The 24,741-nt window shown below is 29.9% G+C and overlaps 4 protein-coding genes across 6 annotated transcripts; 1 reads left to right on the top strand and 3 right to left on the bottom strand.

Annotated features, from left to right (window-relative positions):
* Positions 1-397: 397 nt before the first annotated feature.
* On the bottom strand, positions 398-9,828 carry LOC124932971 (protein transport protein SEC16B homolog). Of its 2 annotated transcripts, none has more exons than XM_047473691.1 (13): positions 7,965-9,828; positions 7,571-7,891; positions 7,150-7,278; positions 6,943-7,065; positions 6,673-6,843; positions 5,596-5,721; positions 5,355-5,489; positions 4,083-4,210; positions 3,897-4,005; positions 3,006-3,326; positions 2,629-2,784; positions 2,246-2,544; positions 398-1,094 (listed from the first exon to the last, which is right to left on the bottom strand). In XM_047473691.1, the coding sequence occupies exons 1-13, from the start codon at positions 9,381-9,383 to the stop codon at positions 635-637; spliced, it is 3,897 nt and encodes a 1,298-aa protein (XP_047329647.1). In that variant the 5' UTR covers positions 9,384-9,828; the 3' UTR covers positions 398-634. The 2 variants fall into 2 exon arrangements, with proteins under 2 accessions (XP_047329647.1, XP_047329648.1); XM_047473692.1 differs by having other exon boundaries at positions 2,246-2,502.
* Positions 9,829-16,534: 6,706 nt separating this feature from the next.
* On the bottom strand, positions 16,535-18,461 carry LOC124932650 (WAT1-related protein At5g47470-like). Its single transcript, XM_047473312.1, has 4 exons — positions 18,220-18,461; positions 17,946-18,107; positions 17,716-17,867; positions 16,535-16,695 (listed from the first exon to the last, which is right to left on the bottom strand). Exons 1-4 carry the CDS (start codon positions 18,346-18,348, stop codon positions 16,560-16,562), a joined length of 579 nt encoding a protein of 192 aa, XP_047329268.1. The 5' UTR covers positions 18,349-18,461; the 3' UTR covers positions 16,535-16,559.
* Positions 18,462-18,787: 326 nt separating this feature from the next.
* Positions 18,788-20,069, top strand: LOC124930439 (WAT1-related protein At5g47470-like). The gene is made up of 3 exons (XM_047470781.1): positions 18,788-19,076; positions 19,760-19,825; positions 19,946-20,069. Exons 1-3 carry the CDS (start codon positions 18,904-18,906, stop codon positions 20,067-20,069), a joined length of 363 nt encoding a protein of 120 aa, XP_047326737.1. The 5' UTR covers positions 18,788-18,903.
* A 682-nt stretch (positions 20,070-20,751) lies between these two features.
* Positions 20,752-24,506, bottom strand: LOC124931821 (WAT1-related protein At5g47470-like). Of its 2 annotated transcripts, XM_047472393.1 has the most exons (8): positions 24,220-24,506; positions 23,748-23,813; positions 23,506-23,622; positions 22,901-23,111; positions 22,641-22,802; positions 22,411-22,562; positions 20,997-21,004; positions 20,752-20,966 (listed from the first exon to the last, which is right to left on the bottom strand). In XM_047472393.1, exons 1-8 carry the CDS (start codon positions 24,390-24,392, stop codon positions 20,953-20,955), a joined length of 903 nt encoding a protein of 300 aa, XP_047328349.1. In that variant the 5' UTR covers positions 24,393-24,506; the 3' UTR covers positions 20,752-20,952. The 2 variants fall into 2 exon arrangements, with proteins under 2 accessions (XP_047328349.1, XP_047328347.1); XM_047472391.1 differs by lacking the exons at positions 20,752-20,966; positions 20,997-21,004 and adding an exon at positions 21,130-21,590.
* Between the last annotated feature and the right edge of the window lie 235 nt (positions 24,507-24,741).

The following is a 24,741-nucleotide window of genomic DNA, read 5'->3' as shown; positions in this document are numbered from 1 at the left end:
CAACTCTAACCCAACCCGAAATTACTAGTTTAGGTTTCGGTTAAAATAGTTTACCCCAACTAGTAGTTCGGGTAACCTAGATACCATCTTCAACATCAACATTTGTAACTTCTAAAACAGTTAAGTCATCCTCTCCACTGTATCAGGCGTGCGACTACACCCCACCCATCAAACAGAACTAGTAACAACAAGGCCCTGAATGCACCCTCTCGTCGGGGAAAAGAAAGAAAAAACCTGAAATCTGATCTAAAAGACAAACCAGACCTAATATAAATTATAAACCTTGATCAATCACAAGATACAGGATCCTGTTCAAAACTTGATATGGAATTGTTTGTATTATTAGTACAAACAAATTTCCACATTTAAAAAAGAAAAAGAACAACAAATTGTCTGCCGGTTTTAATGATCATTATTTTACCTTTAAAAGAAATGTAACAAATGAACTGTACAATGGTTGGTGCCTGTTAAAATCCTTGACAATAAAACATCTGCCCTAGAAAGTGGAGGGGTACATTGGACAAATCCAACTATAACATCACCTACCATACAAAGTTAAAAAAAAACTGTAATGTCTCTGTACCGGGAAAAGTATAAGCAAGAGTGTCAAAATTTAAAACCTATTTTTTTTTTCTCAAAGTTCGACCTCATGCAAGTCATCTCCAAAACCGCTACCATTTCTGGGTAAATGCACAGGAGAAGGGTGATGGTTACTAGGCGTAAAAGTCTGATTCTGTTTATCGCTAAAGCTTCCGCTCCATGAAGCTGTTCTTCGTGAATAGGACGAAGAGTTTGTGGTTGTTGTTGTTGCTGTCTGCTTATTTGCAACATTATCCATGCTTGCAAACCTTTGCATGGTCATGGGTTCATGTGTTCTAAATGAGTTGTCAGTTGTGGCTGCTGAAACAGTACCTTCGTTAATAGATTCATTTTCCTCAATCGTTGGAATGAAAGTCTGCTCGCTTGAGGAAACAGGTGTGGGGACGAAGAATTTAGGGTTGAAACCAGTTACGGGTGGCTTAACAGATGCGAGTGAAGGGGACTGGAATTGTTTTGTTGGGTTTCCACCACCGTTATTGAATGTGTCAACATACCTATCAAAAGATCAAAATTCATATATTTATAACTAAATGGATAAAGAAGAAAATTGGTTGTTAATCCACAATTAACCCAAATGTCCCATGAAACATAACAAGTCAAGTCATTACATGGGTTATGATAAATTAATCATAAGAAACATAGAAGGGGCTAAAATTCCTATAAAGAACTATTCAAATGTCTAAATTTGTTATGTTTGTCAAAAACAGAAACAGTTGTCTATAAAATTATCAAGATCATGATCCAAAAGAATATCTATATACCAAATGAAACCAAAAATCACACTATAATATGGATCATGATCCAGAAAATAAACTTAATACCAAATGAGTAAAAAGTGACAATATAATCTGGATTATGATCCATCAAAAATCTATAAGAAAAGGGGAAAATCAAAAAAGTCATTTTCAATTTAACTTTGGCATTGGAATCATGACTGTGAGAAAAAACAGTTGCTAATAGCCATCACAAGTTGAGCCAATCAATCAACAGGTTTAGAATATTTAAATTCAAACCAGCTTACTCATCAAGAACTAAGTTATCCTTTTTTTCTGAATTAAACAATATATCTTTTTTTCAGAAATTCAATTTGAACATGCTTGACGCATATATACCTAAAAGTGTATATGATAAATGCCTAAAAAAAAGAAAATTGGTTGTTTCGGTATGCACTTTTTCATCTGGATCATGATCCGGAAAAATCTAAATTTGTTATGTCAATTTGGAAATTAATTTAATCACAAAAATCACAATGATTAGAAATTAATTTGGGTTATGATAAAAAGTTTTTAAAAACTCTATTTACCAAATGCAGCAAAAAAATCAGACTATGATTGTATCATGATCCAGAAAATAATCTTTATACTCTAATACCAACAAAAAAGAAAATGTCACTTCCAACTTTGTGACAAAATATTGATTTCCAAATAGACTCAATGTGACAACAAATGGCCATCACAAGTCAATCCAATCAATCAGCAGCTTCAGAAATGTTTGAGGATATTCAACTTCAAACCAGTTTACTGATCAAGAACTGTTTTTTTTTTTTTTCTAAATTAAGCAATCTATCCAAATATTTTCTTTTCTCTAAAGACTCAATTGGAAATCGCTTGACGCATATAAGCTTAATATCGTAAGAAAGGCTTACCTCGACCTAACGCCCATCCTTCCACGAGCTGAGAATTGGTTTGAAGTAGTCGGAATAGGTGGAATCCCTGAATTATGTTCTAAATGACTGGGGCTTTTGAATTCTAGGCTTCCATTGCTCAAAGACGCCTCACTATTTAATGAACTTCTCAAGTTATAATCAGAACCTCCATTTTGGAACTTCGTTGTTGTTGGAGGTGGTGGAGGAGCAGTTTCTTCTGCCGGGGGTTCAACCCCTTCTTCCACCCATCTCTTAAGCTTTTCATCGTAGTAAAATTTATTCGAGTCACCCAATTTAGCCTAAGGTTAGAGTAGCAATAATAAGAGAAAAACAGAGATGGTTGAGAATCATACCAAAAAAATAAATAAAAAATCAAAAGCTACCTGTTTGTCTTGACGTGGTCTTAGTACCAAGCCTACAGTCTTCTGAAAAAGCTGAGAGCCAAAACTGAGGCGACCAAAGCGAGAAATCCCTCCCGAAGCTACTACTGCTTTGGTCTGTGTGTTGGGTGAGGTTTCTTGCTTAGATGATGAATCAGCCTGATAGTCATTACTCATACTCTCAGTAAACAACACAAAATGTTATATTATCAATCACTTCTATCAAATAAAATACTAAAATACCCTTACTTTATATTTTACCTAAATAATCAACTTTTTCATACAAAAAAATCCAAAAAAGGTTTATTTCAGAAAAAAAAAAAAAAACCTACATCAAACAAGCCCCAAGATTCTGTGAAGGAAGAGAAAATTTGACTCACCTGTCTTGGACTCCTGCCAAAATCAGGTTCAGAGACACTTCTATTATGTACAGTCATTTTACTACCATCCCCTGTCCATTCATTTATGGGTTCCATTGAAGCTGAAGAAGGCATGAGAGAAGACATTGCCATGGTTGATTGACTACTTGATACTCTATGTCCCATGGCTTGGAAATGATCATCATTTTTAGGGAGATTTCCATGTGTTGCAGATGGTGCTGGAGGAGGTAAGCCTCCAACCACACGCTGGGCTGTATTGTCAAATAAGTTAAGCAATTTACCCACTAGCTTTCCTGGAGCCAAGTTTGTGGAGTATCCACCCTGCAAAAGAGAAGCAGGATCACCTTAGAGCCTTGTTTGACATCATCATCTCAAAACATTCAAATCATCAACTAAAATACCCTTAATTTTTTTTTAATATTAAATACAAAAAGTATTTTAGTCATTTTACCCAAATAAACTTGAATAATCCACTTTTTCTTCAATCAAGTTTTTCTTTTCCCAAAATATCAGTTTATTTAAAAAAACAAAAACTTAATCAAACAAGCTCCTAGTTTAACAAAAAAAGCTAGGTAAGAAGCTCATTTTTCTTGAATGTGCATCATAACTTGTTTTGCTTCCTCAACTTGCGTCGAGCTCATTTTGCTTCATTAACTTTTAAAAAATGACTTAAATTACTTTTTGTCGTCATGTATTGGTTTAACTATGTTAAGTTCTTGTTACACCCTTTAGAAAGATTAAGGATCAACACCAATTGTGTAGAGATGATATATAAACGTAATAAAAATGACAGCAAAAAGTAATTTGAACCATTTTTAAATGTTCATAACGAGCTCTTGAAACAAGTTTTAGAAGTTGAGCTTCTTTCCAAATGAGATTACAGAGACATACTTGCTGATGGGTTCGTATCCTCTCCTCTAGAGATGTCACTAATTGTCTCCACGTTTCAACTTCAACTGACCGACCAGTTCTTAGAGATTTCGATATTGCATGACAGTACCTGAATTCAATTCAAGGAACCATGAGAACAGAAAATCGAATATGAACGACCTAAAAAAAATGGTTGAAGCAGCATACTTTAGTGATTCCGAGACTTTTCCTATCTCAGCCAACATAAAGGCATAAATCAGCTTGTATGGTTGGAAAGGTAGTAAGATGAACTGGGAATTGCCAAGCACTTTAATGTATTCATAAAATTCTGTTCTCTGCTCAAATACAACGTGTAAGAACAAGTGAGGTGAGTACATTATTACAAAGCAAGCAGAACAATCACCAAAAAGTTATCCACAATATTACAACATTAAACCATCTAGAGGCTGGTATTGATGTTGAGGCATGGCATACAGGTTCTAATTATTGCTCTGCAACAAATATTTCATGACTCTTATTCTGAGGCAGTATTTGATAAACATAGCTTATGATTTAATCTAAATGATTAAGTGCTTATTTGAATTAAGTTTATTTGATAATTGTTACTTAAAAGCACTTCATTATTTGGATTCAACTCAAACTAATCTTTAAAATCACACTAAATTCGTTTAGTTACGAATGATTTAACTCGGTAATCAAATAAGAGCATTCAAAAACAACTTTAACCCTGAAAACTAATCAACTATCGTCATTAAAAGGGCAAAATGGTCTTTAAGTACTTTTCTCAACATTAGTTCCACAATTTATCAAATAATCCACAAACCAATACTTAAAATTTATATTTTTCATTTGATTATTCAAATGTTTTGTTGAGATACTTAACTCATTTAGCACTTAAAATCTAGTATTCAACAGTTAATTTCAGTTTTATTAAACGCACCCTCGACCATCATTAAGCATGATGGCAAAATTGAAATAAAAAAAATATACCAATGCTGAATTTGACTTTTCAAAATAATTAGTCCTCATTAAAAAGATGTTCAAATGACCATGAGCAACGACAAAAATTAAAGTACATGTCAAAACTTGCACAAAGAATTTTCTCTTTATCTTAGTTATATAGCAGTCATACTCACCTTTTAGTATGAAGCTCCAGCAATCAAACATAAAATGAAAATTTGGGTAAGAAAATAGTATGATATGAAAGAGAGCAAGATAATAGAATAAAGCACAGTAGTAAACACATCCTAACATAACATGCTACATACACAGAGATTTAGCGTTGTAGAAGAAACTCCAAAATAAACCTATATATTTCCCTATACTGATGAGTAAAGAAAATTCCAGCAATATAAAAAAAAAAAGCATTAAGGTGGACAAGGTCAGGCAAGAACCTCGAGTATATCAGGGTTCAGCTAAAATGAATATATTAATTGAGCCACACTACACAGCATGTAAGAAGATGAAAAGCAGTTGGACCTGAATTGCATCCGGGCTAGCATAGGTACGAGGGAATTTCCAGTGATCAGAGCCAATAAGGCATAACCTTGCAGTGTCTGAGTAAGCCTCAAAGTTTGCTTCTGCAACTAGATAGCAAATATGTGCTGCAATAATCTGTATAGAAAGCATATCAGAATAAGCCCAATAGTTGATAGTAACATATGGACATAAACAATATACTCAGAAATCCTTTACAAAATAAGATGGTGCAGTTACATACATCACTTCTATCTTTCCACAAGCAATCTCCAAGATGAATGAGCACAAGTTCGTCGTCTTTTGTTCTATTAGCCGTTATCAGAGCCAAGTTCTCCTTCCACTCATCTAACATTCCATTAGAGCCACGCTGAACCATTGACAGGAGCAAGCAGTTCATTAGCAAAATAAATGAATAGATGGCACATAAAAATAACATCAGATGTGCCCGAGGTCAAGAGGAAGCACAACTTATCACTTATTCTAATAATTAAGTGTTTATTAGAATAAAGTTAATTTGATAATTGTTACTTAAAACCACTTAATTATTTAGATTGAGTTCAAAATCTAAAAAATCTTGCTTAATTAGGTATGTTATAACTATAAATGACATAATTGTAAGAACTAAGATGGTACAAAAACAACTTTAACTCTTGAAAATTAATAAACTTTTTGTTTGTTCTTTTTTGAATTTAGGAAGCTGGCACGATGCCAAGAGTGATGCCCCCAACTTCAACGTTCTTAGTGGAAATTGAACCCTCTTGTCACTTGAGCTCCTAGTGGGTTCAAAAAATAATAAACTTATGTCACTGCATGGGTAAAATAGTTTTTAAGTACTTTTGTCAATTACTTTTTTTTAATAAGGTCAACTTTTTATTAGAAACAAAACACAAGTAGCTTTCAAATTTTACAAGAATGTGGGAAGGGGGAAACAATAAGAGAAACGGAAACAACAGGAAAAATTAGATACCAACAAGGTCAAAAAATTATCATCGTGCAAGCCCCTCTTTTCTGAATTTATGCAAACGCATGGTACGGGAAGCCATTAATTCTTTCAATGTCGTAACTTCTCCTTAGAGATGTTCTTCTATTTTTATTTCCAAATTGCCCACCACATGATGAGAGGGATGTACTTACAGTCATCATTGATGGTGCTTCCCAATCCCCAACATATCAATTACTTAAATCAGAGATTTTCATTTGGTTTAATCAACATTTATGTTTTAGACACTTAACTATTCAACAATAAAAGTTCAGTATTCACACTTAATTTTTAGTTTTATCAAACTCCCCCCTTAGAAGTATTATTATACATGATTACCTGAGAAGGTTGCACAGACATATGTGTACCAGCATGAAAGCCACTATTGGGTGTTGTTTCTGCAGAAAATATGTCTGCAGGCTGACCGGCAATTAGAAGGCACAACGTCCGCAAAGGTGATCCAGGTGCCAGCTGATGAAGTGCCATTTTCTTCACCGTGTCAACATAAAACTGCATGAAACATCCGCGAATGAGAAAAGTTGTTTCCAAATCTGACTAGATAATTGAAAAAAGTTACCAAAGTAAAAAAAAAATGAATATCAAACAAACCTGGTCACCTAGTTGAGCAGCAAGGACGAGTGCAGGGCCCCATAGTTGACCTTCACATGCACATTGTAAAGCTTCCCTCTTCTTACCAGACACTAGGAGACTTTGCACTTCAGCAGCAGTGTCCTAAAATAAATACCAAGAAAATCATTACAAGGACTAGTATTGCATTTAACATGGTAAATTCATGAAGAGGAACTGCTTGGATACCTGCATTTGTCCTTCAGATGGCGATTTCAGAAAGCAGTTACTGAGGGTGCCATAATCAGTGAATTGGACACTAGTTCCTTTTGCAGATGCAAAAAGTCGAGCAACTGCTGTTTCTGGAGCATCACCATCCTATTTATAGAACAAAACCCAATAATAAAATAAGCGAGTATATGACATGCTGAAGGTTTTTTTTTATATTTCTAAATAGTCCGACTTTTTGGAACAAAAGAAACCTTGTTTGATAAAAAAAAAAGGAATTATTTTGGTTAAATGACTAAACTATCCCTTAGATTTAATATAAAAGATAAAGTTGGAGTAATTTGATATTTTGGTTGATGATTTGAATTATTTGATTGATAAAGTGATTGATGAATGGACTTTGTTATTTTGAGGACATGGGAAACCGTTTATAAATATGTACCTTTGATGCATGGTCGGTGCCTAAAGGAGATCGGAGTTTTCCATAATGCAGACAAGCAATCTTAAGCAAGGAAAGAAGCAACCTCAGAGCTTCAACTTTTTGGAAATCATTATCAAGAGAAGCACAATTCACAATCCTCTCATCAACCCACTTATTCAAATCTTTCCCACCAATATTTCCTCCAATCAGGGGACCCGGAAAAGACTGTCTGCAGATTGTATTGAAGTACTCACAACTGTCTACTCCTGCTGTTGATGCATCAGGTTTCTTGGAAAGAACATCCATCAAGTTGAGGATAGAAAATGACCCTCCTACAGAAGACTACAATAGAACAAGCTGTATATCATAAAGTTTCATCAGGAAAATAACAAAAGAAGAAACTAAGAAGCCAAACCTGCTTCCCATAAGATGCATTGCTGAAAGAATCATCAGTTTTCATTACAATTAGCTTTCCTCCAAACCCAAAGGTAGCTAAAGCATGAGGAGGACGGCCTGCTGATGATCTTTCGGCACTGTATGGGCTGGAAAATTGAGGACTACCTTTAAACTGTTCACGAGAGAAGTTCACTGAATTTTGATTATCATAATAGCTACTGGGAGTGTGCTGACTCAGATTTCCTGAAGAACCAAAAGCTTTAGCTCCGATAGGGGAAAAGCCACTAAATCCTGAATTCCCTTTGTCTTGGAAAACAGTTCCGTTTGAATCATATGAGTTTTGTTGACGGACGGTATTATTAAATGACAAATTCGAACCATAGCTGGTTTGCTGGTTTTCTCCAAAACTCCCAGATGCTTGACTCTTGGAAACATCATAACTATTACTAGTTGACCCATTCCAATTCTGATTTATTTGATCATGGCCCGGAATAGTTGATTCAATAGATGATGTGTAACTTTCCAAGGTTCGCCATTCTTGTACAATCATATCATAGTACCATCCAGGATATTGAGGGTCGAAAATCATATGAGTTGGGTACTCGCTATTATTTCCCTCCGATACAGCAGTCCAATTAGAAATACTTTCAGTTGCACCGTTTTCCTTTGAAACGTTATCATTCCAACTAGTGGTGCTCATTATTGTAGAATCCGTGGTAGCTTGTAAATTCTCAGTGCCACCATTTTCATTGACCTGATACCACTGTCCAGTATTTGGATCATATTTCCAACCAGGATACATACTTTCCCAATATTCAATACTATTAACATCAGGTTGATTTGAAATTTCCATGTAATCTTGATTCGTTTGATTATTGGCAATAGTGTTCTTATTCAAAATACTATTTCCTTCCGTAGGAGTCTGGATCTTAGACTGTTTGTCTGGATTTTCGTCCATATTCTTAATTGAACCAATAGCTCCATCTCCTATTTCGTTAAAGAAATCTATGTTTGATCCAAACCCATGTCCAGCGATAACCTCTGAATCAGAGTTGAATGCACTCCACTGCAATTCCTTAACACCTGAACCCAAAGAATCTGCAGTTATTTCTAGCCCCGAGTTTTCCTTCTGTTGTTCATCCACACTATCGATCCCAAATGAGTTAACTGACACCGATGACCTAACATCTGCATCTACATGTGCAACGGAGGAGGATACGGCTTTAACATCTTTCTTATCTGATTCAATTGTAGATTCAGTTCCCACCTCACCTATGCTTAAATTTGCAAATGCTTTCAGCTCATCAGAATCACTCCCGTCAAGAAAACTCTGTGTTGAGTATGTATTTAACTTCAAATCATCATCATCATCAACTAATTTATCAAAGAAATCCTCATCCGTCTGATCCTCCATCTGGAATGGAGGATGCGTATCCATAACACAAAACCGCAGTAACCTCGATTATCACTTAAAAATTTCTAGTAACTATCTAAATCGCACAAATTCCTCCAATCAAATTAAGAGATCCAACAAAATTCTACCAGCAAAGTCACCGAATTGATAAAAATTAGCCCTAAATACAAGAAACAAGATCTAGTCTGTAATTTTCCTCAATTCCAGAGCAAAGAAGAACCAAAATAAACCAAGTTCCTGAAGATTTTAGCTTATAACCTGATCGCAGCAGAAGATCCGAAAAGATTACCAATCATTTCATGTGATAAGTCAATAACTTACCCGTCGAACCCTCAATTTGAAATCAAAATCGAATTGGAAGGAGGAGCTAGTACGTTCACAAGTGAACGGTGAACGGAGCGAACGAGCCCTCGATTTGGCCACCACGGAAGAGAGAGAGACCGAGAGAAAGAACCAGCATTCAACTGCCCAACCATTTTCATTATTTTTTTCTTTATTTCAGATTTTCATATATGTATTATTTTTTTTTGGCTAAACAATTGTAATTTCTTTAGTATTTCCATTCAATATTTAGGGCATTCATGTTACCGGAAATTGGATGAAATGAACCTAATAAAGTTCTTATTTTAGAAAATAATCAGCACCCAATGAAACGTGTAGAAACGATCACTTTCTTTGTGTTATGACGAAAATTTACCGTCGCGTGATGCGACACGCGACGGAACCCTAATTTGTCGCGATGGCGGGCGCGTCTCGCGACACGAATTGGAATTTCGTCGCGTCACGCGACGGAGGTATTTTCGTCCAAAAACTATGAAGTGGTTATTTGCGTAATTTTTATTAGGCACTAGTCATTTATCTGATTAAGGTCATTATTATGGTCATTTCATCAAATTTCCCCATATTACATCTCATTATTAAGAGCTATTCTCATGTATTCTAATATTTTAATAACACAATGATTAAGTCAATAAATCTGAAATTATCACAATTAGACACCAAACATATTTTTAATGGTAAATAACTCAATTAATATTATTGAGAATGAATTTTTAATATTACTATTACGGTATGTTTATGTTAAAGGAAAAATTATATTAAACAAAATAAAACTATATTTGATGTATAATATTGATATAAGAAAATAAAATTAAAATTTTTGTTATGACAATACATCTAGGAAAATATAATAACAATATTATTTTAGAGGGTTTTAAAGAGGTTTGGATAAGATATTAGTGTTGATCTAATTAAAGTTTTTTTAAATGTGTGCATGGCTATTTTGTGAGTTGTGTATGATATTTAATTATGAAAGAATCTATATATATATATAATGATGCTTAATTTTTAAAGTGTCCGGATTACCGGGTCGAGAGCTGTGATTAATTTGGATATATATGTGAGAGTAAATTGATACTTGAGTCGGATTGTGGGTTGACCCGCCCATAAACTTAAACGGTTAAAAATAAAATTAAAAATGTTATAGGTATGGTTCGAACTTGCAACCTAACAAAACAAAAACAACCTTTTAACCAACTAGGCTAATAACATTTTATATTTTAAATTTAATGCCAAATTTAATAAACGCAGGACATTTTAAAAATATAAGTTCACTTTTTAACTAATTAATCTATAAATATAATGACACTTAATTTTTAAAGTGTCCGGATTGTCGGGTCAAGAGTTGTGGTTAATATATATATATATATATATATGTGTGTGTGTGTGAGAGTAAATTGATACTTGGGTCGGATTGTGGGTTGACCCGCTCATAAACTTAAAACGGTTAAAAATAAAATTAAAAATGCTATCACATTTTTACCGTAATATTTTTTCACGGTTTTTTATATTATTACTCGTGCAAATGCACGAGATACATGCTAATAATTGTAATACTCCTAGAGGTGAGCATAATTTGAGTTTATCCAAACCCAAACCCAAAATATTAATTTGGGTAAGTTAATTTGGGTTGGGTTGAGTATGGGTTAAGTTAAGTATGGGTTGAGTTTAATTTAGGTTGGATTAGGGTTACCCAAATTAAATAAATTTAATTTAATTCTCTATTATTAATCCAATATAAACTAATCATCTTCCAACTTTAACTCAAACACATTTTTGACATGTTTAACACGTTTAACACGTTTTCACACGTTTAACACGATTTTGACATGTTTAACATGTTTTCAGACTCACAACACATTTTTCACACGTTTAACACGTTTTGACATATTTAACACGTTTTTACACTAATAACACGTTTTTCACGTTTTTGTCACGTTTAACACATTTTTGACAGGTTTAATACGTTTAACACGTTTTTGACAAGTTTAACACGTTTTTCACATTTTTGGCACGTTTAACATGTTTTTGACATGTTTAACACGTTTTTGACAAGTTTAACACAATTTTTACGTTTTTGGCACGTTTAACACGTTTTTGACATTTTAATACGTTTAACATGTTTTTGATATGTTTAACACGTTTTTTACACGTTTAACATGTTTTCACGTTTTTGGCATGTTTAACACGTTGTTCATATGTTTACACGTTTTTTACACGTTTAACACATTTTTCACATTTTTAACACGTTTAACACGTTTTTCACATTTTAGCACGTTTAACACGTTTTTGACATATTAAACACGTTTAATACATTTTTGATTCATTTAACATACTTTTAGCATATTTAACACGTTTTAGTACGTTTAACACGTTTTTAATGTTTTTGGCACTTTTAACACGTTTTTGACATTTTAACACGTTTAACACGTTTTTGACATTTTAACACGTTTAACACGTTTAACACGTTTTTGACATTTTAACACGTTTAACACGTTTTTGCATATTTAACATATTTTTGACATGTTTAATATATATTTTTGCTCGTTAACACGTTTTGGCAAGTTTTAACACGTTTTTGGCACGTTTAACACGTTTTGACATGTTTAACACATTTTTTATGTTTTGGCATGTTTAATATGTTTTTCACATTTTGGCATGTTAAACGTGTAAAAAATGTATTAAACGTGTCAAAATATAAGAAACGTGTTAAACATATCAAAAACGTATTAAATGTGAAAAAAACGTGATAATATGGAAAATGTGTTAAATATGTCAAAACGTGTTAAACGTGCCAAAAATGTGAAAAATGTGTGAAAACATGTTAAACATGTTAAAAACGTGTTAAACGTGTCAAAAACGTGAAAACATGTTAAACGTGTCAAAATGTGTTAAACGTGCCAAAACCGTGTCAAAATATGTTAAACGTGTCATAATCGTGAAAAACATGTCAAAACGTGTTAAACGTATTAAACATGTTAAAAACATGAAAAACATTTCAATGTGTCAAAAACGTATTAAATATGCCAAAATCGTGAAAAATGTGTTAAACGTGTGAAAAACGTATTAAACTTGTTAAAAATGTGAGAAACGTGTCAAGAACGTATTAAACGTGAAAAACGTGTTAAACATATTAAAAACGTGTTAAAAATGTCAAAAACGGATAAAAATATGTTAAATTAGTCAAATACATGTTAAATAAAAAAAATAACTTTGAAAACATAAAATAAATTTATTATTTGACGATATAAATTTATATGTTCGTGACTCCATGTCAACTAAGATATTTATTTTTACATATTAGTTTAGATCTAATTAATTTTTGAAGTATTAAAAAATTGTTTATTAAATAAATTCATAAAGCTCGCAAAAATTTCGAGCAATAGTCTCTAATTTTCAAGTATAAAAAAATTATTTATTTCAAATAATTTCTTCATATTCGCAAAAATCGAACTCTATTCTTTTTTAACATCTTAATGAAAAGTGAACATTTTAATTATTATTCATTTATGATTGTTACCCTCTCCTCCTTAGGGCGAATTATCACACGAAAATTTCATTTATAATTTTGTGTATAGATATTTAAAAATAGAAAACTCATCACATATAATATCATTATTATCCGAACTTTAATATCGAGTGTGGAATGTGAACACTATTCATTAGACCATTTTTTATTTCTTTAATTATATTTTTTTACATAAATATATTTTGGAAGTGAATTTTACCCATATCCGTATATTGAACAATTGAATAACAGGTTACACTACTCATTTAAACTTACATGAAGATTCATTATGAGTGCATAGAGACCCGACCTCTCGAAGATTGGATATTGATGGGCCCTATGAAACTTTTATTTTTTAATTATTTTTATAAATAACTTAGATTAGTTGGATAGTTATATTCTTTATAGAATAATGATTATAGATGAAGGGTTTAAACTTTAAACATACACATTTAAAAAAATAATATGCCACAACAACACTAACTTTTCATTAATTATTAATAATATAACATGACTTATATGTTCATACCAACTAATATTTCTATTTTCATATTTAGTTTAGACATACTAGATTTGGTAATATATATATATATATATAAGATTTTGAAAAAAAAAAATTAATAAATTTGACGAAGAACACTTCACACTATATGAATATGTTAGAGCTTATCTAACCATTCGAAATAAACAACTCTTTATAATTTTCAAAATAACTCATGAAATTAGAAAATTTTGAACCATGGTTTCCGCAAATAAAACTTACTAAAATTCACATAAATTGAGATTCAAACTATAGTCTTCGAGGGTAGAACGTGAACACGTCAACTTTCAAACGTGTATGAATATAATTTGTAAATAAGATTTTGACACACAAGTTTATCCGTATTTGACCCAAGGTTTATCCTACTCTTCACATAAATATTCAAATGGTTCACAACCAATTTGACTTCCATTAATTATTAATAACATGATTTATATATCCACGTAAACAAATGTATTTATTTTAATCTATCAAATTTAGATTTGAATGTAATTGTTGGATTATATCTATCAAATTTAGATTTGAATGTAATTGTTGGATTATATTTATAACTTTATCCATATTTGACCACCGGTTATCCTACTCATTTACACTCACATAAAATTCAAATACGTTGACAACGGGTTTTCCTACTCATTTACACTCACATAAAATTCAAATATATTGACAACCCAAGTGACTCTAATTAGTTATTAACAATAACCTGATTTATATACCACATCAACCAATATATCTATTTTAACTTATCAGTGTAGATCTATTAAATTTATTTGTATATAAAAATTTCAAAATTATAAAAAAAATAAAAAATTAATAACGAATAACACTTCACTCTATATAATATATTAAAACTCTTTTTTAAATATAAAAAACTGTTTATCACTCCACATTTAATTATTTATAATTTTTCAATAACTTTGTAATAATTATGGAATTCTAGTCTTTGCATATATAACTCTTTAAAACTGGTTTTTAGCTTTGGAAATTAGTCTCAATTATAGAATATGAATACTTTAATTATTATATTATTTATAATCGTTGAATTATATTTATAAATTTGTATATATACATGTATTTTATAAATAAGCTTTTAATTTACAAGTTCATCTATACATTGATTAACGAGTATCCACACATTCTATTAACCATTAAATACGTTTTAATACCATTGTTAAGTTTCTCTTTAAAGATGGAGTCGTCGATATATTCAATACATTAACATCATGACACTTGTCTATTACATTAACATTGACTAAAATGAACTCAAATTTATGCAACCAAACCAAAACAAAATGCAATTATTTAACATCTCATTATTTAAAGCATAATAATTAAAGTTTGTTTTTGTTGAATGTAGGAAACTAACAATCTAGCATTATCTTAATTTTTTACATAATTAATTTTATTTTGTTTATCGATTTATAATTATTTCATTCAATTTATTAATTAAAATATTATTTATTTCATTTTTAAAACAATAATTTTATTATTATTCATTAATATTTTTTAAAATTAAAAAAAATATTTTTTTCAAAATCAATGTCAATAATTTTTTTTTTTAAAATAATTTAAATTTATTCAAGTAACCCACACCTTAAGTTTTGTACATGTTAAGGAAAATGATAGGAATTAACTACTTATAAATATCTTTATACAGATCGAATCCACTAATTAATGGACATATGTAAACTGTTTGATTCCTTTCTCACAAATTAACTCACGTGAGTGAAGCTCAAACCCCAACTATGGTTGACATTTTTTTAACAGGGATATTTTTAAATTTTGATATTTATTACAATCATATTTTATAGTAAAAAAAGGGTTTTCATTTAAGAGAAAAAGATTATAATCTTTCTCGAATTGCAGCTACAGTCCCCGCCACGGGTGTGATTCTCTACTTTTCATAGTAAAGAAAGAACTCATTTGAATGAAAAACAACCCCATCGCTCTTCTTGTCTTTGTTTGAACTTATGTCGCCCTCGGTGTTGCCACTCATTCGAGATTCTCATTAATGGTTCGACTTTGTTGGTTTGACCATTCAAGATTCTAGCTTTTTTCTATATTTAATATTAATGACTAACTTCAATTGTTCATGGTTGTTCTCTAAAATTAGAACCATTTAAAAAAAAAAAAAAAAAACTCAAAAAGAATGTCAACCATGATTGGGTTTGGGCTTATAGTGTATAGGTTACAGTGTATACATAGATCAGGACGGATTTAGAAATTTGAATTCGGGTGTGCTTAAAAAAAAAATTAGAATAGCCTTAAAAAAAACATATTAGAAAATTATAAATAAAACAAATGAATAAAAATATATTTTAACTCATTTTATATAAAAATATGAATTTGAGAAAAAATAGTGAACTAAATTGAAAATATTTTAAAAAATAAGAGATTATGTCATAATCTAAAATAAAAAAAAAAAACATAGATCCGTCTCTCAGGATCTATATATAAATTAATAATATATATATATATATATTATATATATATTATTAATAAAACCATGAGCAATAATTATACTACCTTTCATAAAATGAAGCCTTACTATTTTATTTGATTCTAATGATCTAACTCAATATTATTGAAAAACAAGTACTCCTAAATGAAAAAATTTTCAAATCTGGGTTTGGACAATCTTTTTAAAATTTGTTTAGAAATTATTTTTTTTTATAATATTTTATTAAGATATTGATTTAGATGAAATAATATTTTAAAATTTATTTTAATTATATATTAATTAATATATTTAATAACATTTATTCAGATGTTTCCAAACATACACATACAATAAATTCAACAGAAACCTTATTTACGATATTAAAGGTTTTTCCATATCATTCTCAATTGTCAAATCTTTGGTGTCTACTTCACATGGATCCTCTTCTTTTCCTTTAGCCCATAAAAAGAAGTACAGTCCGGCGAACATGATGAACATCCCAACAAGGCTGCCATTAATAACCAAAAAACATTTAATTATTACATTTGAAACCAAAATGATCACAAATTTAGAAAACACTAAATTGGTGAAAAAATTCAACTATTTAGAAAACATGTTGAAAATGTTGACTATGATCCCCAATAAAACTCAACATGTTTTTTATATGTATAAAAGGTGGCGCATCTCATCTAAAAATTAATTCCTAAAAGAAAACTCACTACAATCTCAATTAGACCACCTAAGAAGCCAACCTTATTTGTATACCTAATGATCTTGTAATTATTTCTCAAAATAAATCAACAATTGAAAGTTTTGATTAAATAATGAAATCACATACAATAATTTGTTTTGATTAAATAATGCAATCACATACAATAATTTAATAAAAATGTTGTTTACAAATGAGCTCTATGATGTATTATCACAACAAAAACAAAAATACAACAAGTTGATAAAAATGTTTTTTTTCAAAGATTTATTATCACAATTCGAAATGACAATAGAACGGTTTACCCCCAATATATTAATTTTTTTTTTTACAGTATTCAATACCCATTTTTCAAAAGATTTTTGTGGGACTGTTTTATATTATAAAAAATAATATTTTATTTTTAAGATAAAATTATATTTTATATAATATTATAGTATAATATATTAAAAGAAAATTATATTATTATGAAGGAAGTAATCTAAAACTCTTATAAAATATAAAGGATAAATAATTGTTACGATATTATATATTTATTTGTTTTTATTAGGGTTTGAGAATAGAAAACATAAATATTATGTCAGCCCATTTCCAATCAACTATCGGTTACACCAAAAACAATTATATTTTAAAAAAAAAACATTCTAATAAAAACCATCGTAAAGATTAATATTGTTAGCGTTTTAGTCTTCAATACTTGGTTTTCTCTCGATTCTCTATATATATAATATTTGTATACACCTTATCGTGTGAATTACCGATCATTTAATTGAAGTTTAGTTCTTAAATTAAAGAGAAGAATAACACATTCATTGATACCTTCCAATTGAAAAGGTTTCTCCCAAGGTGAAGTATGAGACAAAGGCTAATATAACAGCTGAGAGTGGAGAAAACATGGAAACAAACACTGGCCCTTTCTTCTTCATTGCCCACAAAGTGATACTAATCATGGATCCATTAATTGTTCCCACCTATATAATTTCAATTTTTAGTGTTTTCTTAATAAATTGTTCAATTAAATAAAGAAAGAAACAGAGATATAGATTTACCAGCAGATAATAACCAATCAATTCAATGGAGTTAACCATTAACAAACCAGTCTCAACTTTATGATTTGTAACCAATTCTATTAAAGATGCTATGAACACTCCTATAATCGCTGTTATTGCACATAGTGAAACTGGTGCTTGATACTCAATAAGAATTAAAGCCTGCATAAATATTTATTAGTATTTATTTATTTAAAAATAATTGTTAATATTTTTAAAACTAGACAAATTTAAGATAAATTTACAGATTTACCCTCGGGTTTTCGTGTTTTACCTGCAAAACGATGGCGAAAGACAAGGAAACTGAAGATGCGACAAGATACAAGCAACCGATAATTTTGTCTGAATCTAATATTATATTTTCCACGTTAGTAATCTGAGTGGCGCTCTTAAAAATGCTCATAGTTACTGCCCCGATACACACAATAATGTTCCCGCTATCTTCATTTTAGTGTAGATATTTCCCATTTTGACTTTCTCTAAACTGCGATTGGGTAGAAAAATAAGAATAATCTTTTTTTTTAGAAATTTTATTAGTGCATCGGTTAACTAACTAATATATATATATATATAATGATGCTTAATTTTTAAAGTGTCCGGATTGCCGGGTCGAGAGCTGTGGTTAATTTGGATATATGTGAGAGTAAATAAATATTTGGGTCGGATTGTGGGTTGACCCGCCCATAAACTTAAAACGGTTAAAAATAAAATTAAAAATGCTATAGGTATGGTTCGAACTTGCAACCTAACAAAACAAGTACAACCTTTTAACCAACTAGGCTAATAACAAGTTTACCGTAATATTTTATAAAGAGAAACTTAGTAAAATTAATGAATGGGGTAAGAGAAATTTAGTTCACTCTACAATCTGCTTGAAACTTTTTTTCTTTCTCCATCTTAGCTTTTCTGATCATCTGAAGAGGACATCTGAAAAGGGAAAGTAAATAGAAAAGTGTTAATGGAAGAAGTTGCAGTATTCTCAGGGATGGTTTTGGGGCAATTCTTGTGCGCAGGAAATTCAGCCATGTTAAATTATCTTCAGAATTTGGGTCTTCCTTCTTCATCAATTGTCATTTTCTCCTCCATTGCCACTTTTCTCCTTCTTTCTCCTCCCTCCATCTACTTTGAAAGGTAAATCCTACTCATGTCGTCTTGAAATTAGTATTTTTAGACTAACGTAAAAAGAATTGGATATCTCTAACCTTGTAGAGATTTTGAGTTCGAGTCCGTCAAGCGACAAATTTCGTTCGTCTAGTTAAATGTGTTTGCGGACTATCTACTTAACCCGTAAGGATTAGTCGCATCCCGAAGAAGAAAACAAAACTCAATATTTTATAAAAAAAAAATAAAATAAAAAAAAATTTTAAATAAGAGTCTCCATTGAGTTGCACTAAATCCCAAATTGTTTAATAAAATTAATTAATAAAAGATTGAATACACAATTTTAAATGTTTTATTAATTGAGAAGCAGTAGAGTTTTAACTTAAATAAAGAAGAATATGTGTTAAATTTATAGTCTTTAAGATGCATATTGTTGGATCTGAGATATTATTTGATGGGTTTATTTTTTTATTTTTTTATTATTTTCATGTTTTTGTAAAAAAAAATTATATTTTTTCTCATGTTATAATTTATCATTGTGGTTAAATGTCTTGTCATTTTTTATACATTACTATTGTCTGGTTAATTTTACAAAAGTTTTATAATGAGCTAAAACAAACTTTGAATGAGCCTAATTTAAATAAAATAAATAATAATTATTCAATATATTTATTTTAAGCATTTATAAATATCTAATTTGTGGATTTCTACAGAGATAAATGGCCCAAGAAACCATCTTTCAAATTGTTGGTATTCCTGGTTTTAGTATCTCTTGGAGGGTAAGTATTGAACAAAATACTTCATTTTTTTTCCTAAAGAAAAAATAATAATTTTTTTTTTAGAAAAAAGAAGAAGATTTCTTTGCTTTAATTTGATTTTTACTGAATCAAAACATGCAGGGTAACTTTGTTTCAATCATTCCTTCTTAAAGGGATGAAACTAACCTCACCCACCATGGCCAATGCTATGCAAAACCTTTCACCTGCCATCATCTTTATTATAGCTATTGCATTCAGGTACTAATAATAACTAGCATGCATCCCGTGTATTTGCACGAGTAATAATATAAAAAATCGTGAAAAAAATATTACGGTAAACATTATTTATCTTCTAATTAGATTGTTAGTATTTATACTTCAGCATACCGTCCCTAACAAAGTTGATACCAATTGAAGGCTCATGATACTCTGGAGGCACTTCTTAAAAAGGTATAGCAGCCTCCCACTGCCTCCCACTGCTCATTCGGATGGATATCCATATAAACACATATTCTCCTTCTCTATCAACAAATATATATATATATATATATATATATATATATATATATATATATATATATATATATATATATATTAAAAATAATAATTTAATGATACCCAAATAGTACAAGAACAAACATAAGAATTTTAAATTTTTAAAAGCTCTTTCCAAATTCCAATCAATTAATGCAAGAATAATGCAAGAAGAGGTATATGAAAACATATTAAGTACATAATCAGCTTTAAATCAAATTAATTATTACCAGAGAGTGAATAACTAATTTTGATAAAAAGACATAAGTATACGCAGGATTCAAATATTTAAAATTTGTTAACCTCCTAATTACTTCAAATAAGTTCAATATGGTTAAAATAGCCAATCTTGTGGCATAATCTTATCAAAGAAAATGTAATAGTCTAACTTCCGGGAGATACACAACAGGAAAAACTAGAAGCATCTAATTATAATTATGTGCCAATAACATGTGTGCCAAATGTTCGTAACTCATTCAACAAAAAAAAATATATATTATTATTAGGGAATGTAATTCAACAAGATCAGCAGTATGTTAAAATATTATGTAGGTAGAATATTAGGAGACTATAAATACTATATTGTTGTGTTGTATAAAGACTTTGACCACTAGTTATTCTTTCATCATCTATTAATATAATTATATAGAAAGGATCAACATTAGCCTGCAGAAACACACAAAAAATGACAAATTTATCCTCCCTTCATAAAATAAAGTTATTCTCTCATCATCTATATTAATATAATTATATAGAAAGGATCAACATAACCACCCAAATTCATCTATGTTATAAAATAAAAATAAATTCATGAGTAATAATTATCCTACCTTTCATAAAATGAAGCCTTACTATTTTATTTGATTCTAATTGTATAACTCAATATTTTTGAAAAACAAGAACTCCTTAATGAAAACAATTTCCAAATTAGACAAAAATATGTTTATTTTTTTTAATTTTTTAATTTTTTTAAATATTTTATTGAGATATTGATTTAAATGAAATAATGTTCTGAAATATACTTTAATTATGCATATATTAATATATTTAATAATATTAGTTCAATTTTAAGTGTTTTCGAACATGCATGTAAAATAAATTCAATAGAAATCTTATTTACAATATTAAAGGTTTTTCCATGTCATTCTCAATTGTCAAATCTTTGGTGGCTACTTCACATGGATCCTCTTCTTTTCCTTTAGCCCATAAAAAGAAGTACAGTCCGGCGAACATGATGAACATCCCAACAAGGCTGTCATTAATAACCAAAATCATTTATTACATTTGAAACCAAAATCACAAATTTAGTAAACACTAAATGGGAGAAAAAAATTCAACTAGAAATAACTAGCTTATTTAGAAAAACATGTTGAAAATGTTGATTGTGATCCCCAATAAAACTATACATGTTTTTTTATATGTAAAAAAAAGTGGGTATCTCATCTAAAAATTAATTTCAAATAGAAAACTCACTACAAAATCAAAAATACAATAAGTAGATAAAAAATGTTGTTTTTCAAAGATTTCTGTGATTTATGATCACAATTCGAGATAACCATAGAACAGTTTAGGCGCGTTATATTTTTCAAAACTTTGTTTTACAGTTAACAATACCCACTTTTCAAAAAAAAAAAATCGCGAGAAATTATTTTTATTATATTATAAAAAGTAAAAATATATTTTAAGTATAATATATTACAAATTTTATATTATTACGAATAAAGTAACCTAAAACTCTTATAAAATATAAAGGATAAATAATTGTTACGATATTATATTTATTTATTTTTATTAGGGTTTGGGACTAGAAAACATAAATATTATGTCATCCCATTTCCGATCAACTACCGGTTAAGCGGAAAACAACTATATGTGAAAAAAAAGCATTCTCATAAAAATCATCCTAAAGATTAATATTGTCATATTTATTAGCGTTTTAGTCCTTAATACTAGGTTTTCACTAGATTCTCTATAATATATTTGTATACACCTTATCGTTTGAATTACCGATCATTTAATTGAAGTTTAGTTCTTGAAACAAAAAAAGAAAAGAAGAACACATTCATTCATACCTTCCAATTGAAAAGGTTTCTCCCAAGGTGAAGTATGAGATAAAGGCTGATATAACAGCTGAGAGTGGAGAAAACATGGAAACAAACACTGGCCCTTTCTTCTTCATTGCCCACAAATTGATACTAATCATGGATCCATTAATTGTTCCCACCTATATAATTTCAATTTTTAGTGTTTTCTTAATAAAATGTTCAATTAAATAAAGAAAGAAACAGAGATATGGATTTACCAGAAGATAATAACCAATCAATTCAATGGAGTTAACCATTAACAAACCAGTCTCAACTTTATGATTTGTTACCAATTCTATTACAGATGCTATGAACACTCCTATAATTGCTGTTATTGCACATAGTGAAACCGGTGCTTGATACTCAATAAGAATTAAAGCCTGCATAAATATTTATTAGTATTTATTTATCTAAAAATAAGACTAGACAAAGTAAAGAGAAATTTATTGATTTACCCACGTGGTTTTTCATGTTTTACCTGCAAAACGATGGCGAAAGACAAGGAAACGGAGGATGCGACAAGATACAAGCAACCAATAATTTTGTCTGAATCTAATATTATATTTTCCAAGTTAGTAATCTGAGTGGCGCTTTTAAAAATACTCATAGTTACTGCCCCGGAGACACACAACAATGTTCCCGCAATCTTTACTTTAGTGTAGATATTTTCCAATTTGACTTTCTCTAAACTGCGATTGGGTAAAAAAAAAATAAGAATACACTTTTTTTTTTAAATTTTATTAGTGCATTGGTTAAAAATAAAAAATAAATAAAAAATTGCCCCTACCTGATAAAAAAAAATTAAATGTATTCATGAATTTGAGTTAGATGAGTTTGACATAAATTTGTGTGGATTTCATGAAATAAATGTGAAAAACTAAGTAAATATTTAATACATAGTAAATAAGATTTAGGGAATAATTTCACTTTGCAATTTATATATATTCCTTTTTTTTGGTGTGTTTGAGTGCACCTTAGAACATTTAATGTAGATCCGTCCTTGATTCTTTGTATATACGATATTATTTAAAATACAATACAAAAGATACGATAAAATTTGAATAACACAATTATTATTAGTACCTAAATGCAATAGCTATAACAAAGATGATGGCAGGTGAAAGGTTTTGCAGAGCATTGGCCATGGTGGGTGAGGTTAGCTTCATCCCTTTAAGAAGGAATGATTGAAACAAAGTTACCCTGCATATTTTGATTCAGTAAAAATCAAATGAAAGCAAAGAAATCTTCTTCTTTTTTTTTAAAAAAAAAATATTATTATTTTTTCTTTAAGGAAAAAAAAATGAAGTATTTTGTTCAATACTTACCCTCCAAGAGATACTAAAACCAGGAATACCAACAATTTGAAAGATGGTTTCTTGGGCCATTTATCTCTGCAGAAATCCACAAATTAGATATTTATAAATGCTTAAAATAAATATATTGAATAATTATTATTTATTTTATTTAAATTATGCTCACTCAAAGTTTGTTTTAACTCAAGCCAATAAAAGAATGGTTATAGATTTTTATTTTGCAAAAATTACAAAACTTTTGTAAAAGTAACCAAACAATAGTAAAGTATAAAATATGACAAAACATTTAACCCTGATATATTATATCATGAGAAAAAATATATTCCGACATGTTAATGTTAAGCAGATAATCCGCACCATACCGACAAACGAAATTTGTAGGCTGACGAGCTCAAACCCAGAATCTATATAAGGTTAGAGATATTCATATTTTTTTACGGTTAGGCTATAAATACTAGTTTCAAGACGAGAGAGGAGGATTTACCTTTCGAAGTAAATGGAGGGAGGAGAAAGAAGGAGAAAAGTGGCAATGGAGGAGAAAATGACAATTGATGAAGAAGGAAGACCCAAATTCTGAAGATAATTTAACATGGCTGAATTTCCTGCGCACAAGAATTGCCCCAAAACCAACCCTGACAATACTGCAACTTCTTCCATTAACACTTACTTTCCTTTTTTCCAATGTCCTCTTCCTTTAGATGAGAACAGCTAAGATGGAGAAAGAATAAAAGTTTTTGAGCATATTGTAAAGTGAACTAAATTTCTCTTTCCCCCATTCAATAATTAGATGGTATATCATGTCCCCTTTAATTTATGTATGAAACCTATCAGGTTTGTTGTAACAATACAGTCCATATGATTCAGATGTGATTGATTCAAGCACATGAAAACAAAAATATTTTTTTAAAGAAATTTATTCATGTCAGATATAAAATATATATTTTTAAAATAACATAAATAACTAGCTACAAAGATAGTTGAAATGTACCTATCAAGCTATATATAC

This window comes from Impatiens glandulifera, chromosome 3 (genome assembly GCF_907164915.1).
Source record: "Impatiens glandulifera chromosome 3, dImpGla2.1, whole genome shotgun sequence".
NCBI lineage: Eukaryota > Viridiplantae > Streptophyta > Magnoliopsida > Ericales > Balsaminaceae > Impatiens > Impatiens glandulifera.
This window is presented reverse-complemented; position numbering and strand designations above follow the sequence as displayed.

Bases quoted from the DNA above. Each gene is read 5' to 3' on its own strand.
- LOC124932971 (XM_047473691.1), bottom strand. From the start codon at position 9,383: ATGGATACGCATCCTCCATTCCAGATGGAGGATCAGACGGATGAGGAT. The intron at 6,844-6,942 runs GTTTGTTTGATA...TGTTTCATGCAG, and splicing joins CTGCTCAACTAGGTGACCAG to TTTTATGTTGACACGGTGAA. The intron at 2,785-3,005 runs GTGAGTCAAATT...AATGACTATCAG, and splicing joins TTGGCAGGAGTCCAAGACAG to GCTGATTCATCATCTAAGCA.
- LOC124932650 (XM_047473312.1), bottom strand. From the start codon at position 18,348: ATGAGCATTTTTAAGAGCGCCACTCAGATTACTAACGTGGAAAATATA. The intron at 17,868-17,945 runs GTAAATCTATAT...GAAATTATATAG, and splicing joins TGATTGGTTATTATCTGCTG to GTGGGAACAATTAATGGATC. The intron at 16,696-17,715 runs GTATCAATGAAT...TATTAATGGCAG, and splicing joins GAAACCTTTTCAATTGGAAG to CCTTGTTGGGATGTTCATCA.
- LOC124930439 (XM_047470781.1), top strand. From the start codon at position 18,904: ATGGAAGAAGTTGCAGTATTCTCAGGGATGGTTTTGGGGCAATTCTTG. The intron at 19,077-19,759 runs GTAAATCCTACT...GGATTTCTACAG, and splicing joins CCCTCCATCTACTTTGAAAG to AGATAAATGGCCCAAGAAAC. The intron at 19,826-19,945 runs GTAAGTATTGAA...CAAAACATGCAG, and splicing joins GTTTTAGTATCTCTTGGAGG to GGTAACTTTGTTTCAATCAT.
- LOC124931821 (XM_047472391.1), bottom strand. From the start codon at position 24,392: ATGGAAGAAGTTGCAGTATTGTCAGGGTTGGTTTTGGGGCAATTCTTG. The intron at 23,623-23,747 runs GTAAGTATTGAA...CAAAATATGCAG, and splicing joins GTTTTAGTATCTCTTGGAGG to GGTAACTTTGTTTCAATCAT. The intron at 21,591-22,410 runs GTATGAATGAAT...TATTAATGACAG, and splicing joins GAAACCTTTTCAATTGGAAG to CCTTGTTGGGATGTTCATCA.